Raw genomic sequence first — 12,252 nt, 5'->3', positions numbered from 1 at the left:
CGTGCACCGCCCAGGGTCGCGAGCCCTGCCAGCCACGTTGGGGCCACACGAGGGCCCCCGAGGCTCCCCTCGCTGGCAGCCTGGGTGCTGCTCACCAACCACGTCCACCTCCCACACTCCGGCTGCTTCTGGTGCCCCGCCCCCCACCCGCCACACAGCCCCAGATGCAGCAGAAGTAACCAGACCGCGGACGGTCGTCACACGGGGATGAGGGGCTCGAATGCCCAGGAGGGCGTCTGAAGCGTGGGAGCGCACGGGCTTCCGGCAGGAAGAAAGGACCTGGGGCAGCCTGTCCTGCTCGGGGACCTCCGACTCCCAGTTAAGGGCTGGCACCACTCAGGATTTGAGGCGACAGGGCACGAAGACGGGCTCCCGCAGGCCAGACGGGTAATGGGGACGAAGGGCATCGAATCAACGCCAGCCACGGAGGGGCAGACCGGTGCCGGGAGTGGGGGAAGGACGTCTGACGACGACGCGGCAACCACGGAACTCTATGGGACCCGGCCACAAAACACTCGCCGATTGCACAGGGATGGAAAGCAGCCCCACAGAGATCTGGCAGGGCCTGCCCAAGTCAGGGACGGACACACGGATGCTGTCCCAGGCTGAGAGTGACGTCCCAGGCTGAGAGTGACAAGGGCCTCTTGCCAGGGACGCAGGGCACACCAGACGGCCGGTGCCAGGGCGCGGGGGACAGGAGAGGGTGGGCTGTGTGGACTGAAGGGGACGCGGGCAGAGCCACCACTGTGTGTGGCAGAAGCGTGCTCTCTGTGAGCTCGTGCGCACCCGCACCTGCGAAACCTCCAAGCAGACAGGTGGCTCAGCACACCTGAGGGCCGGGGCTCCCGACCTAAAGGAAGTCAGTGCTCCGGCATAAGCAGCAAGATCTTATCAGCGGAGAGTGAGAAGCCCAAGAGAGCGGACACTGGTCAGGCCGAAAGGAACCAAGTCCCTCCTGAATGGAAGGTTCGGATGATGTTCCCGAGACACCTGAGGGGGACGGGAGGGGGAGTGGAAGCAGACGCGCACCTGCACGGGCCCCGTGGGAGTCTGCGGCCGGGGAACCCTGGTCGCCAGGGCCCAGGAGGGCGCGAGCCAGGAGGACACCAGGCGGGCAGCACGCGGGCCAAGGCATCGACCGGCCACACCGGAGCGAGGCGGCCGCCAACACGCCTGGCTTTTGGGAGACGCTCCCCAGGGCCAGCAAGCCAGGTGCCGACGGGAAGGACTCTGCATGGCTTCTCTGGGGTGACAGTCACAGGGGACTGTGTGTCCTTGACCCGCTCCCCCCCTTCCTGATTTAAACCACGTAAAACATTTCAGACCTTCCAGAAATCCCCAGGAGGGACTCTGCCCGTGAGTCTCCCTGTGGAGCGGGCTCAGAGTCGAGATAGGCCCCACAGGAAGTGCTTGTGCACAGGACTTGGGGCCGGGGGCATTCCTAGGGCTCAGAAACAGGCCCCCGAACACGGAAAGCAGCAGAAGGGGCCCCGCGGGCACAGCCCAGCCAGCAGGCAGCGAGGCGTGGCTCCTTTGCGGCACGCTTCCTGAAGCCTAGCCACTGAAGGTTCCGCTTACCGCTCCAAGCATGATTCTGAAAATCAGCCACCGAAAGCCCCACAGAACGATCTGGGACGGGGGGGTCCCTGTGGGCAGTCGAGACAGAGTCCAAAGAGGGCACAGGAAGATTCCCAGGAATCCTGTTTCCAGAAGCTGGGACTCCCATCCTGGAATGACAGTAAGGACACAAAAGGCCACGTTAACAACAGCCAGACCTTTTCCAAACTCAGCTTAACTTCAACGATGCTTCAACCAGGACAGGTGGTATGGCCCAGGGACCTGTCTTACCCCCAGGCCGGGGCACATGTCAGAGAGGGCAGTGGGATGGCCACCTCACCCCAAGCCAGGCTCTCTGCAGGGCACTGCACAGACCTGACACGGGCCCCACACTCAGCACACACCACCTGTGGGTTTGTGGAAGCCTTCTCAATTCAGTAGTTTTTTTTTTTTTTTTTTAATTTTTTTTTTTTAAACGTTTATTTATTTTTGAGACAGAGAGAGACAGAGCATGAATGGGGGAGGGTCAGAGAGAGGGAGACACAGAATCGGAAATAGGCTCCAGGCTCCGAGCTGTCAGCACAGAGCCCGACGCGGGGCTCGAACTCACAGACCGCGAGATCGTGACCTGAGCCGAAGTCGGCCGCTCAACCGACTGAGCCACCCAGGCGCCCCACAATTCAGTAGTTTTGAACACGGAAGCAGAGCTTTGTGGGTTCTTCCCTGAGACCACCTCACTAGGACAGAGTGTACGAGGCCAGATGGCCTGACCCGGACATGAGGGCCCCAGTCTGCCCCAGATGAGCGGGGAGGCCTGGGGGAGACGCGGGTACAGGCGACAGGAGCTCTAAATGCAACGGCCTCCTGTCAGCGCTGTAAGGGCTTGGCCTGGGGCAGCCAGCAACTCCACCGCAGGCTGTGACGGCAATAGCTGGGACTCAGCTGACCAGTGCGGTGAGCAGCGTGGGCACAGAGGGGGCTGGTGTTCCGTGCACCCGTGGACACTGAGTTGGCCTGTCGTGGAAACGTGAGACCTTGACAGCTTCCCGGCTGCTGTCACTGTCGTGGAAACGTGAGACCTTGACAGCTTCCCGGCTGCTGTCACTTGGCCTTTCACAAGAGGCTACGTGGCATTCTGCATGTTGCACATGCTTTTTATAACTTTTTTTTTTCAACGTTTTTTATTTATTTTTGGGACAGAGAGAGACAGAGCATGAACGGGGGAGGGGCAGAGAGAGAGGGAGACACAGAGTCGGAAACAGGCTCCAGGCTCCGAGCCGTCAGCCCAGAGCCTGACGCGGGGCTCGAACTCACGGACCACGAGATCGTGACCTGGCTGAAGTCGGACGCTTAACCGACTGCGCCACCCAGGCGCCCTGCACATGCTTTTTAAAAAAAAGTTTAATTTACCTGGAGAGAGAGAGAGGGAATGCATGTGTGCACAAGCAGGGGAGGAGCAGAGAGAGGGAAAGAATCCCAAGCGGGCTCTGTGCTGTCAGCACGGAGCCCAACACGTGTTAGGCTTGAACCCATGAACCCCGAGATCATGACCTGAGCCCAAGAGTCAGCAGACGCTTAACCCACTGATCCCCCAGGTGCCCCTACACACATTCTTTTTCGTCTCATTTTGATGAATCTGTGAAACTTTACGCACACGAAAAATACTCTGGACAAGGGTCCATGTACTATGGTTCCATTCACAGAAGGTTCTGGAAGGAGCAAAACTGATACAGGGGAAAACAATGGGAACTGATACAGGGGAAAACACCTGGGGGGGTGACACCCCCTTAGGGTGTGAGTCAGAGGCACCTGAAGGTCTGTGTATTTCATTGTAAGTTTCTTTCTAAAACAAAACCACTGCAAAGAGACAACCCTAAATGAGTCCTGAACCCGAGATTTTAGGGCCACACGGATGGCTCGATGCCCACAACTTACTCTGAGATGCACTGGAGGTGGAGACGGGGGACATGATGACGCCCACGAACAGCCTGCTCAGTCTCGGTGGCAGATGTGTGGGTTCTCACTGTGCCCGTCGGACACTCATCTGTGGTTTGACATTTTTCATAATAAAATGGGTGGGGGACCCATTTGCTCTCGTATGTTCTGTGCATTTCTGAAGCCCTGGTTCCAGGTCATTTGGGTCTTAGGACCCATTTGGGTCTCACTGCTTGCTGTGAGGCAGTGCCCAGCACCGAGGCTGGTGGGCAAACCGGCCCCTACCCAGAGGGGTGGTGAGTCCCACCCTATACCGGCCAGCGTGGCATCCGTGGGCTGTCCCGGCTGAGCCACGTGCACCTGTGCTGGGGACATCGGGGCCATCAGAGCACACCCTGCACCACCCAGAGGAAAGTCCAGATGCAGAAAGAGGCCTAGGATGCCGGGGAGGGGTGCCCACAGGAGGGGGGAAGCAAGGCGGGCTGCGGCCAGGCCCCCACTAGTCACGGGCAAGATGGTCCTACAAGGTGCTCTGGCGAGGCCGGGAAGGGGCATTGGTACCACCCGTGTGCGGGGGACTCAGCGTGTGGGATTGCCACGGGGGCTCAGCCTGGCTCCCCAGCACCCGCCTGCACGCGCCCAGAGCTGAGAACCCTGACTTCTCCCAGGAGAAGGGGGAAAAATGCAGGGAGTGTTTGCACTTGGTCTGTCTGAGGAAATTCCAGACGCAGACTGACCGTGTACCTCGACTCAAGGTGCTCTTCCCCTTCACGGTGATGGAGGCCCTTTGCTTTACAGTTTACTTCAAACCCCCATTCTTGTCTCGACCAGAAAAAACCAGACGTCGTTCCTTTTATGACAACTGCTCTAGTTTTATTGTGAGAGAACAGTCATTGAACTTGGACCTCATTCTCTTGGGGTGTCACTTCATGACCCAAGCGTGCCGTGCGCTCATCGACGGGCCCCTCTGCTTTCTGACAAAGTACCTGTCGTCCTGCCACTGGGCCGATCCCTCCCCCCGTGTGGCGAGAAAGTGTAGGAGGCGGGAGGCCCGTGCCGCCGCGCAGCAGCACGAGCGGGCAGGTGGGTCCAGGGCGTTCTGGGCAGAGCCAGGCAAGCCCCGGAGGCTGCAAGGTGGAGTGTCCACCCCGAGCACCGCAGGCACGGGGACGTCTGCCAGCACTCGCCGGAAAGGCCTCGTAGCCTGCGACGCTCACGTGGGTGCACGGCGTTCCCCAGAGTGCCAGGCCCGCCTTCTCTAATTGCCACCTCACTTTGCACAGATGTGATGAGCGGAATTTTAATATGCAGCTTGAATGACACCAATCAAAGTGATGTGCGAATGGCAGGGCCCAGAGACCCACCTAAGTGCCGCCAAGCAGGCGATGGGGTGGGCAAGGGGCGCCCTGCCGCCTTAGGGACTCACGTGTACTGGCAGAAGGTCACCTGCCCTCCTGCCTCTTTGCGAACCTACTGGAACGTTCCCTACCTTGCCCGGGTGCTCAGGGGGAGCAGAGCCGCCTATGCCCGCCCCCCCCCCCCCCCCGCCCACCTCCGCTCCCCCGATCTGGCTGGAGCTGCCACCTCCCTGGCCGCCGGCCCTCGGGCCATCAGCGCTCGTGACACCGCCGGGGAGGAAAGGGTGGCCCACAGACCCACCTGCTGCTGCTTCCCTCGCCTGGATCTCATCGGGTGGAGCAGCTGCGCCGCACACATCCGCACAAAGGCACCATTGTTCTCGGGCGGCGTGGCGGGAAGGCGGCCCCGGAAAACAAATGCCCAGGGGTGCAGCCGGACGGCTTCCCGCAGCCCCGAGGTCGCGATGAGGACGGCCAGGGCGCCGCGGGGGCACCACCGCAGGCCGGGCGGCAGGGCGCTGGGGCGACCCAGACACAACTGGCGGGTCCCACCGGGGGCCCGACCTCAGTGACGAGTCCCACTCGAGAGGGCGCCTGTGCCTTTCCAACCTGCGCTCACACGTATCCTCTTGCAGAGAGAGGGGACGGGGCACTCTGGCCCCTTCACTGGTGTGCGAGTGCCACGTGAGCACTGCAGCTCCACGGGGTCCCCCGGAAGGCTCCGCCCCAACGGATGCTCCTCGGGGATGAGGCCCATGTGCTGCCCCTGCCTGTAGCTTTGGGGCAGTGGTCACAAACGCCCACTAGGGAGCCACGAAGCATGAGGCCCATGCAGCTACCTGTTTCTGGAACCTTCACTTCTGTGGCTCCTGGCTTGTTTCCAGTAACGCTGACAAGTGCTGAACAGGCCGCGTTGGGGAAGCTTCCTGCGAAACCGGAGGGAAGGCCCCCAGCTGTGAGAGACGAGGGGTCGGTGCTCGGGACCGGACACTTGGACGGTGACCACCCCAGCAGCTGTCGGGTAGCGGGGCGGCTCCCCAGCTCTGTTTGCCCTTCTGAGGAGGAGACAGGCAGTGGGGGTGGGGCAGGCCGCTCTCACGGAGGTGTCGATGGGACACGTCCACGTCCTCCGGGTCCCCGGGCGGCCACAGCCCCGTGCCCTGCAGTCTGCGGACAGCCTGTGTGGTCGGAGAGGGGAGGCTCTCTTGGCCGGTGCTTCTGAACCAGCATTTAAAACCGCACGCTGTGTGACGTGTGGCCCGCGTCTGCCAGGGCAGCCGCAGGCGACTTCCGAGGAAAGACCCCATACAACACGCTGAATTCGGGCCCTCCGTGTATTCCGACCAGAGAAGCGCACGGGGCCTGGATCTCCCGACCTCACCTGTCAGTGGTGGGGGTCCCTTGCCCCTCTGGCTCAGCTCGGGGCACCTGCTCCCTAAATCAAACCTTCCCTGTGGACTTAGGGACGTGAGGAGAGTGAAGATGCTCTTCTGTTCGAGATCCAGAAAATGCAGCACTGAGAGGCCGGACCCGTGCCTGTCGCCTTCAGGAGAACCGCGCGGGACGGGGGCGGCGGCCTGGCCGCTCCGTGGCGATCCCTTCGCCTGGGACGGGAGGCAGACCCGCCTGGCGAGCGAGGCGCGCACGACGCGTGCGTGGAAGTCACCCAGAGTCCAGGTCCACCCGGCACAAATTAAGCCACTTGTGACCTGGGAGAAAAACACAACCTAAACCAAGGCTTCAGAGGCGGGAGGTGTGCAGATGGCCACTCCAGAAAGGAAATACCAACAGAGGTCTCATTACCTTCCCCAAAACTATTACAGTTACTTAGAAAGAATAATTAAGCGTTGCACCTATGGATCCTTCAAGAGTGACAGCCACCGTCCGCATGAGAAGCAGGAAACCCATTAGCTTCGGGTTAAAAACAGGGAAAAAGGAGAAAGACGCCTCCCTCCAGACGGGCTGTCATTCGAGAGGAGCGGCCCCACCCTCGGCACCTGCAGAGTGCTCGGAGCCCTGGAAAGTCACTTTCTTCGTCTTCCTAGGTTCCATCTCAGGACGGGAAGTTATGAGGCAGCACGCCAGAGTGTGCTCTGCGCAGTCACCGATGGGGCCCAAGGGGGCTGCTGGCTACGCAAACTCCAGGGGCCCTTGTGTCGTTGAGGGTGGGGGCATCCCACAGGCACGGCTCGGGGGTGACCCTGCCCCTCACAGGTACCAACCGGCACCTTCTGTCCCCCTGCAGGCACTGTCACCGTGGCAACCAGCTGCAGCCAGGAGGCATCACACGGGTGCCTGCAGGGAAGGGCACGGAGAGGGGCCTTGCCCAGGCGACCCCTTTCAGCCACAAGGATGGCTTGTATAGCCACTCTTGCCCCAAGGAGACAGACTAGGGCCGGGCGGTACTGATTCCAGCCCCACCCCAGAGATGGGCCACACTCCTGCCCCCACCCCCCACCCAGGTCTGCTCCGGATCTGCCCCAGAATCCTCCGGAACCACTGTGTGCGGGGCAAACGTGGCACGTGGGGGGCCGCCGACCTTGCTGTTGGACAGCCCGCGAGGGGAGACCCGGCCTCTGAAAGAAGCGAGCCTCACGCTTCAGATGCGGGATTTAAGTCCAATCAGACTGTAAACAGGAGTGAGTTTTCTGGCACGTATATAGGTTTGAAAGAGCTGGTTAAAGGTTTCAGGCTTCAAATAAACTCACTTTAAAACTGCACGCTCCCAATTATGAATCGTTTAGAAAATTGCGAATCTTGTGTCGTAAGGCTGTCCTTGGGCACTGCAGGGAGCAGGAAGTGACCTGTGTGACCCACACCCACACCGCGACCCTCCCCCTCTGTCCACCAGGCAGAGTAATGCTCGGTTACCATGGCAACCAGACTTCCTAGCCCCAGGTGTCCCCTGTTGCTCACGACCGTGCAGGTGTCACCAGCTAGCCCAAGAGCAAAATTCAGAGCAATGACCTTCGCTAGCTTTACTGGTTTTGGATAAATATGAAAATGCTTCCTGTCAACGGAAATTAGATCTAGCAACAGAGATTTCTTAGGATTAATATATTCCAAATATTTAACATACATCAGGCTGAAGGGCACGATGTGTTACCGTGTCTCTGCCTTTTGTTTGCCGGGCATGAAAATTAGCCAGGAGCTTGTCTTGGAGCGGCCTGCCGCAATCCCGAAGACGCTGCCCGGTGTCCAGGTCACCCTGGACCTGCCCTGCAGGCTTGCGCCGCTTGGGCTCACGGTGCGGCGGGGGGCGGGGACCCTGCTCTCCGACAACACCGGGAGGCAGGTCTGCTGGGAGGCTCTGCGCGGTGCGGGCCTCGTTCCAGCGCTGCGGCTGAGCCCCGTGCCCGCGGAAGTGGGGTCACCCTCGCCCCACACGGTCCTGAAGAATGACCTGCTTTTCTAGATCTTCCACACACTCCGCGAACACTTTCTGCTGTCCTCGATGCTGCTAAGGAGCACACCCTTGTCACCTGAAGGAGGGCAGGGCCTGGCCGACGGGAGGGGCCCGCGTGTCCAGTTATCTCACCCCGTGAGGCGCGGCCCGCCCCACACACCTGCTCTGGGCAGCGCATATGTTCGGCGGGACAGGAAGCGGACAGGCGGGCAGCGGTCACGGAACCAGGACCCCGGGGGGCGCTGTCGGCAGCCGGTACTGCTCGGACCTTGTGCACAAAGAAGCCTGGGGTGGTGGCTTGGTGATGGGAAGGGGCAGTGATATCCTCAGGCACCACGTCTGTGATGCCATCAGGAGAAGTCTCCAGAAGGGCTTTCTTTTAGGTCAGTGCGCAGTGAGTGAGGACTAGGTTTCCGTTAAGTCCGCTGACGTGAGCCATCAGGAAGACCCCACACGAGCGGCCCACGGGGAGAGGGTACAGCTAACCGGCACGCCACTGACCCCCTCGCCTCCCCTCCCCTCCCCTCCACCCTGGGCTCTCCTCCCTGGCTGGAGGCCCAGGCCCTCCTCAGGTCCCCGCTGCCAGCGCCCCCTTCTCCGGCCCGTCGGCCAGCTCTCTGCTTGGAGGCCACCCTTCTCAGGCAGGGCCTTCCCCGGATGTAACGTTTACAATCAGGCCTCAGCCCATCCCTGCACGGCCCGCCCAACACACACGGCGCCATGGACCGCGCGTCTCCCCGGGCTGCCCTGCTCCGCAGACACCAGGTGAAGGGCATTCAAGCCGGTAAAGGAAGTCCTGCCCACGAGGCATGTACAGATGGGACCACTCGGCAGAGAAACAAAGCTGGGCAAGAAAGAACCAAGTGAGTTCGAGAGCTGAAAAAAAAAGCGTCTCAAATTACAGTTTTACCAGATGAACCTAAGAGCCGTCAAGAGGACAGGACCAAGTGAAAACAGCTCGACTGAAGTTACGCAGGCCGCAGAGCAGACTCTGTAAAGCCTGGAGAACAAAAGAGCACGGAGAACACACGTCGTCAGAAGGCCCTACATATACACACGGGTGGAATCCTAGGAGAAGACGAGAGAGACGGGCCGGAAAAAACGGAAAAGATAGTGGCAAACATTATCCAAACTTGGTAAAAGACACAAGTTACAGATTCAAGAACCTCAGGGAATCATAAGACAGGATCCAAAAAACGTGCACAGAGGCGCAACGCGGCCTAACTGCTGTAAACCAAAGGCAGGACCCCAGCAGAGGACAGTGAGACATTACAACGTGTGGAGAAGGGACAGGGTGAATGGCAGCAACTCGTCAGGAGCGACGGAGGTGAGCAGACACCGAACCAGATGTGGACTCTTGCGCCTCCCGGACTCTCCGTTCTGAGATTAGAACCGGGAATCCCCAAGCTTTGCCAACAGCAAGGCACCCAAATCATTTGCGCGGAGAAGATGCTGAGAGAAAGATCTAGAGAGGAAGTCGAGCAACCCCAGCACACGTGTGAAGGGAAAACCACCAGCCTCCGTCAGCAGCACGGATAAGGCTTGTCTGTCTAAGCGGCACTAGACAGAAAGTTCTTCGCCGTCATAGCCCGTGCTTAAAAAGACTGCAAGCCGTTTTCCTTTGGACATAAATCAGAGCGGTAGGACTGTGACCTCAGAGCCTTCTGTTAGTAGCAAAGAAATGGAAAACACCAGACATTATAAAAACCCCGCAGCCTATGACAAAGCAGAACTTTCCCTGGTATTAACCACATAAAACCTGCTTCATTTGGGCCACTGCGATTTCATTTTCTCGGACAGGTGAGTCCTCCAGCTGTCCTTCACACAGTTAACTCTGGCCCTTCCCCACAGGCCCCTGAGACCAAGGGTCCCTAGTGTGGAAGGGACGGGACACAGCTGTCTGCAGAGAGGTGTCAGCTGAGTAGGACTTCTGGAAAGTTAGCGGAGAAGCCAGGCAAGAAGCAAACCTTCCCTCCTTGTGGGGAGCATTGTGCAAATGGTCCTGGAAGTTTTTTCTTTTTGATGTTTATTTAGAGAGAGAGAGAGCGGGAGCAGAGGAGGGGCAGAGACAGAATCCCAAGCGGGATCCACGCTGCCAATGCAGAGCCCAGCGCGGGGCTCAGTCCCGCAAACCGTGAGATCGTGACCTGAGCCCAAACCAAGAGCCAGGCGCTTAAGCAGCTGAGCCACCCGGGCGTCCCTCCTGGAAATTCTTACAGACTCAGTCTGAGATAGAACGCTACCTTTGCATAAACGGTAGTGATGCTAATTTTCTGTATCTTCATGGGAATTTGGATTACACAGGGGTATAGGTCTGTCAGACTCTCAAAGTGTGTGCTTAAGATCTTCGCATCTCATTGTGTGGGAGTTCTTTGTCGAGGGAAACAACCCGAACAGCTCAAAGAGCCGTCCTGCTGGCGTGTTTAAAACTCTCACATGTCCCTCTATAATGTTTGATTCTCCACAAAGCGTTTAAATATTTTTTAAAAGATTCATTCCCATATTCACTCTAAGCGTGGCTTCTGGGACAAACGGCAGTTTAAAACACTGCAGTTCACAGTTTAACTAGAACTCAGTTAATGACCTGCTCAAGTGTACCCATGTGGCGTTAACTCTGAAACGCAGCAAAATACACGACGGGTTGGTGGACGGACGGAGAGGTGAGTAGATTAGCTAAATCACAGGAAAAAAAAAAATCAAGTAAGATACAACCTGTAGAAGTTAGATGGTCCATGTATGCGTTTTTACTATATAATCCTTTATTTTTATTTTTTTGGTATGCTGGAAATTTTTTTTTTTTTTTAATTTTTTTTAATGTTTATTTATTTTTGAGACAGAGAGAGACAGAGCATGAACGGGGGAGGGGCAGAGAGAGAGGGAGACACAGAACCGGAAACAGGCTCCAGGCTCCGAGCCATCAGCCCAGAGCCCGACGCGGGGCTCGAACTCCCAGACCGCGAGATCGTGACCTGGCTGAAGTCGGACGCTTAACCGATTGCGCCACCCAGGCGCCCCTGGAAATTTTTCATAGTGATGTGATTTGATTTTTTTAAACATGGCAGCTATTTATTCTTTATTTATTTATTTATTTATTTTTATTTTTTTTTAAAAAATTTTTTTTTTTTTTAACATTTATTTTTGAGACAGAGAGAGACAGAGCATGAACGGGGGAGGGGCAGAGAGAGAGGGAGACACAGAATCGGAAGCAGGCTCAGCCCAGAGCCTGATGCGGGGCTCGAACTCACGGACCGCGAGATCGTGACCCGAGCCGAAGTCGGACGCTCAACCGACTGAGCTACCCAGGCGCCCCTTTATTTATTTTTATTTTATTTTTTTTTAGCCATTCATTTATTTATTTTATTTTATTTTATTTTTTTTAATTTTCTTTTTTTAACATTTTATTTATTTTCGAGACAGGGAGAGACAGAGCATGAACAGGGGAGGGTCAGAGAGAGAGGGAGACACAGAATCTGAAACAGGCTCCAGGCTCTGAGCCGTCAGCACAGAGCCCGAGGCGGGGCTCGAACTCACGGACCGCGAGATCGTGACCTGAGCCGAAGTCGGCCGCCTAACCGACTGAGCCACCCAGGCGCCCCTTTTTTCTTTATTTTTAAAGTTTATTTACTTAGAGAGAGATAGAGCACACGCACGAACGGGAAGAAGCAGAGAGCGAATCCCAAGCAGGTTCTGCACTGTCAGCATGGAGCCTGATGTGGGGCTCGGTCGCACAAACTAGGAGACCATGACCTGAGCCGAAGTCAAGAATGGGATGCTTGCCAGACTGAGGTGCCCCCGTAATGACACGATTTTAAGAGTCCTAATCACACTTATCCTTAGCCACTGTGAAAATAATAAAAAGTTCTAAGACCTAAAGAAGAAAAAAAATATGATCTCCTACATGGAAAGTTAAACCAAAATACGGAAAATGAGTTCAAGTATCAAACGGCATCAGCAGCAACTGCAAATGGCATTAAAAGGACTCCTGTAGGTGCTCAG

The 12,252-nt window shown here is 57.4% G+C and overlaps 1 protein-coding gene across 3 annotated transcripts in view; it reads right to left on the bottom strand.

The window, feature by feature from the left end:
• LMF1 (lipase maturation factor 1) overlaps nucleotides 1-12,252 on the bottom strand; it is an 89,981-nt gene that overhangs the window by 37,587 nt on the left and 40,142 nt on the right. For 2 of the 3 annotated variants that reach the window (XM_058711413.1, XM_058711411.1), the window contains exon 4: nucleotides 1,579-1,727. The exons of the other annotated variant lie outside the window; for it this stretch is intronic. In XM_058711413.1, the coding sequence (XP_058567396.1) occupies nucleotides 1,579-1,727 (149 nt within the window). The remainder of the gene's footprint in view (nucleotides 1-1,578; nucleotides 1,728-12,252) is intronic. 3 annotated transcript variants of the gene reach the window in all.

Source organism: Neofelis nebulosa, chromosome 18 (assembly GCF_028018385.1).
Source record: "Neofelis nebulosa isolate mNeoNeb1 chromosome 18, mNeoNeb1.pri, whole genome shotgun sequence".
NCBI classification, from domain to species: Eukaryota; Metazoa; Chordata; class Mammalia; order Carnivora; family Felidae; genus Neofelis; species Neofelis nebulosa.
This window is presented reverse-complemented; position numbering and strand designations above follow the sequence as displayed.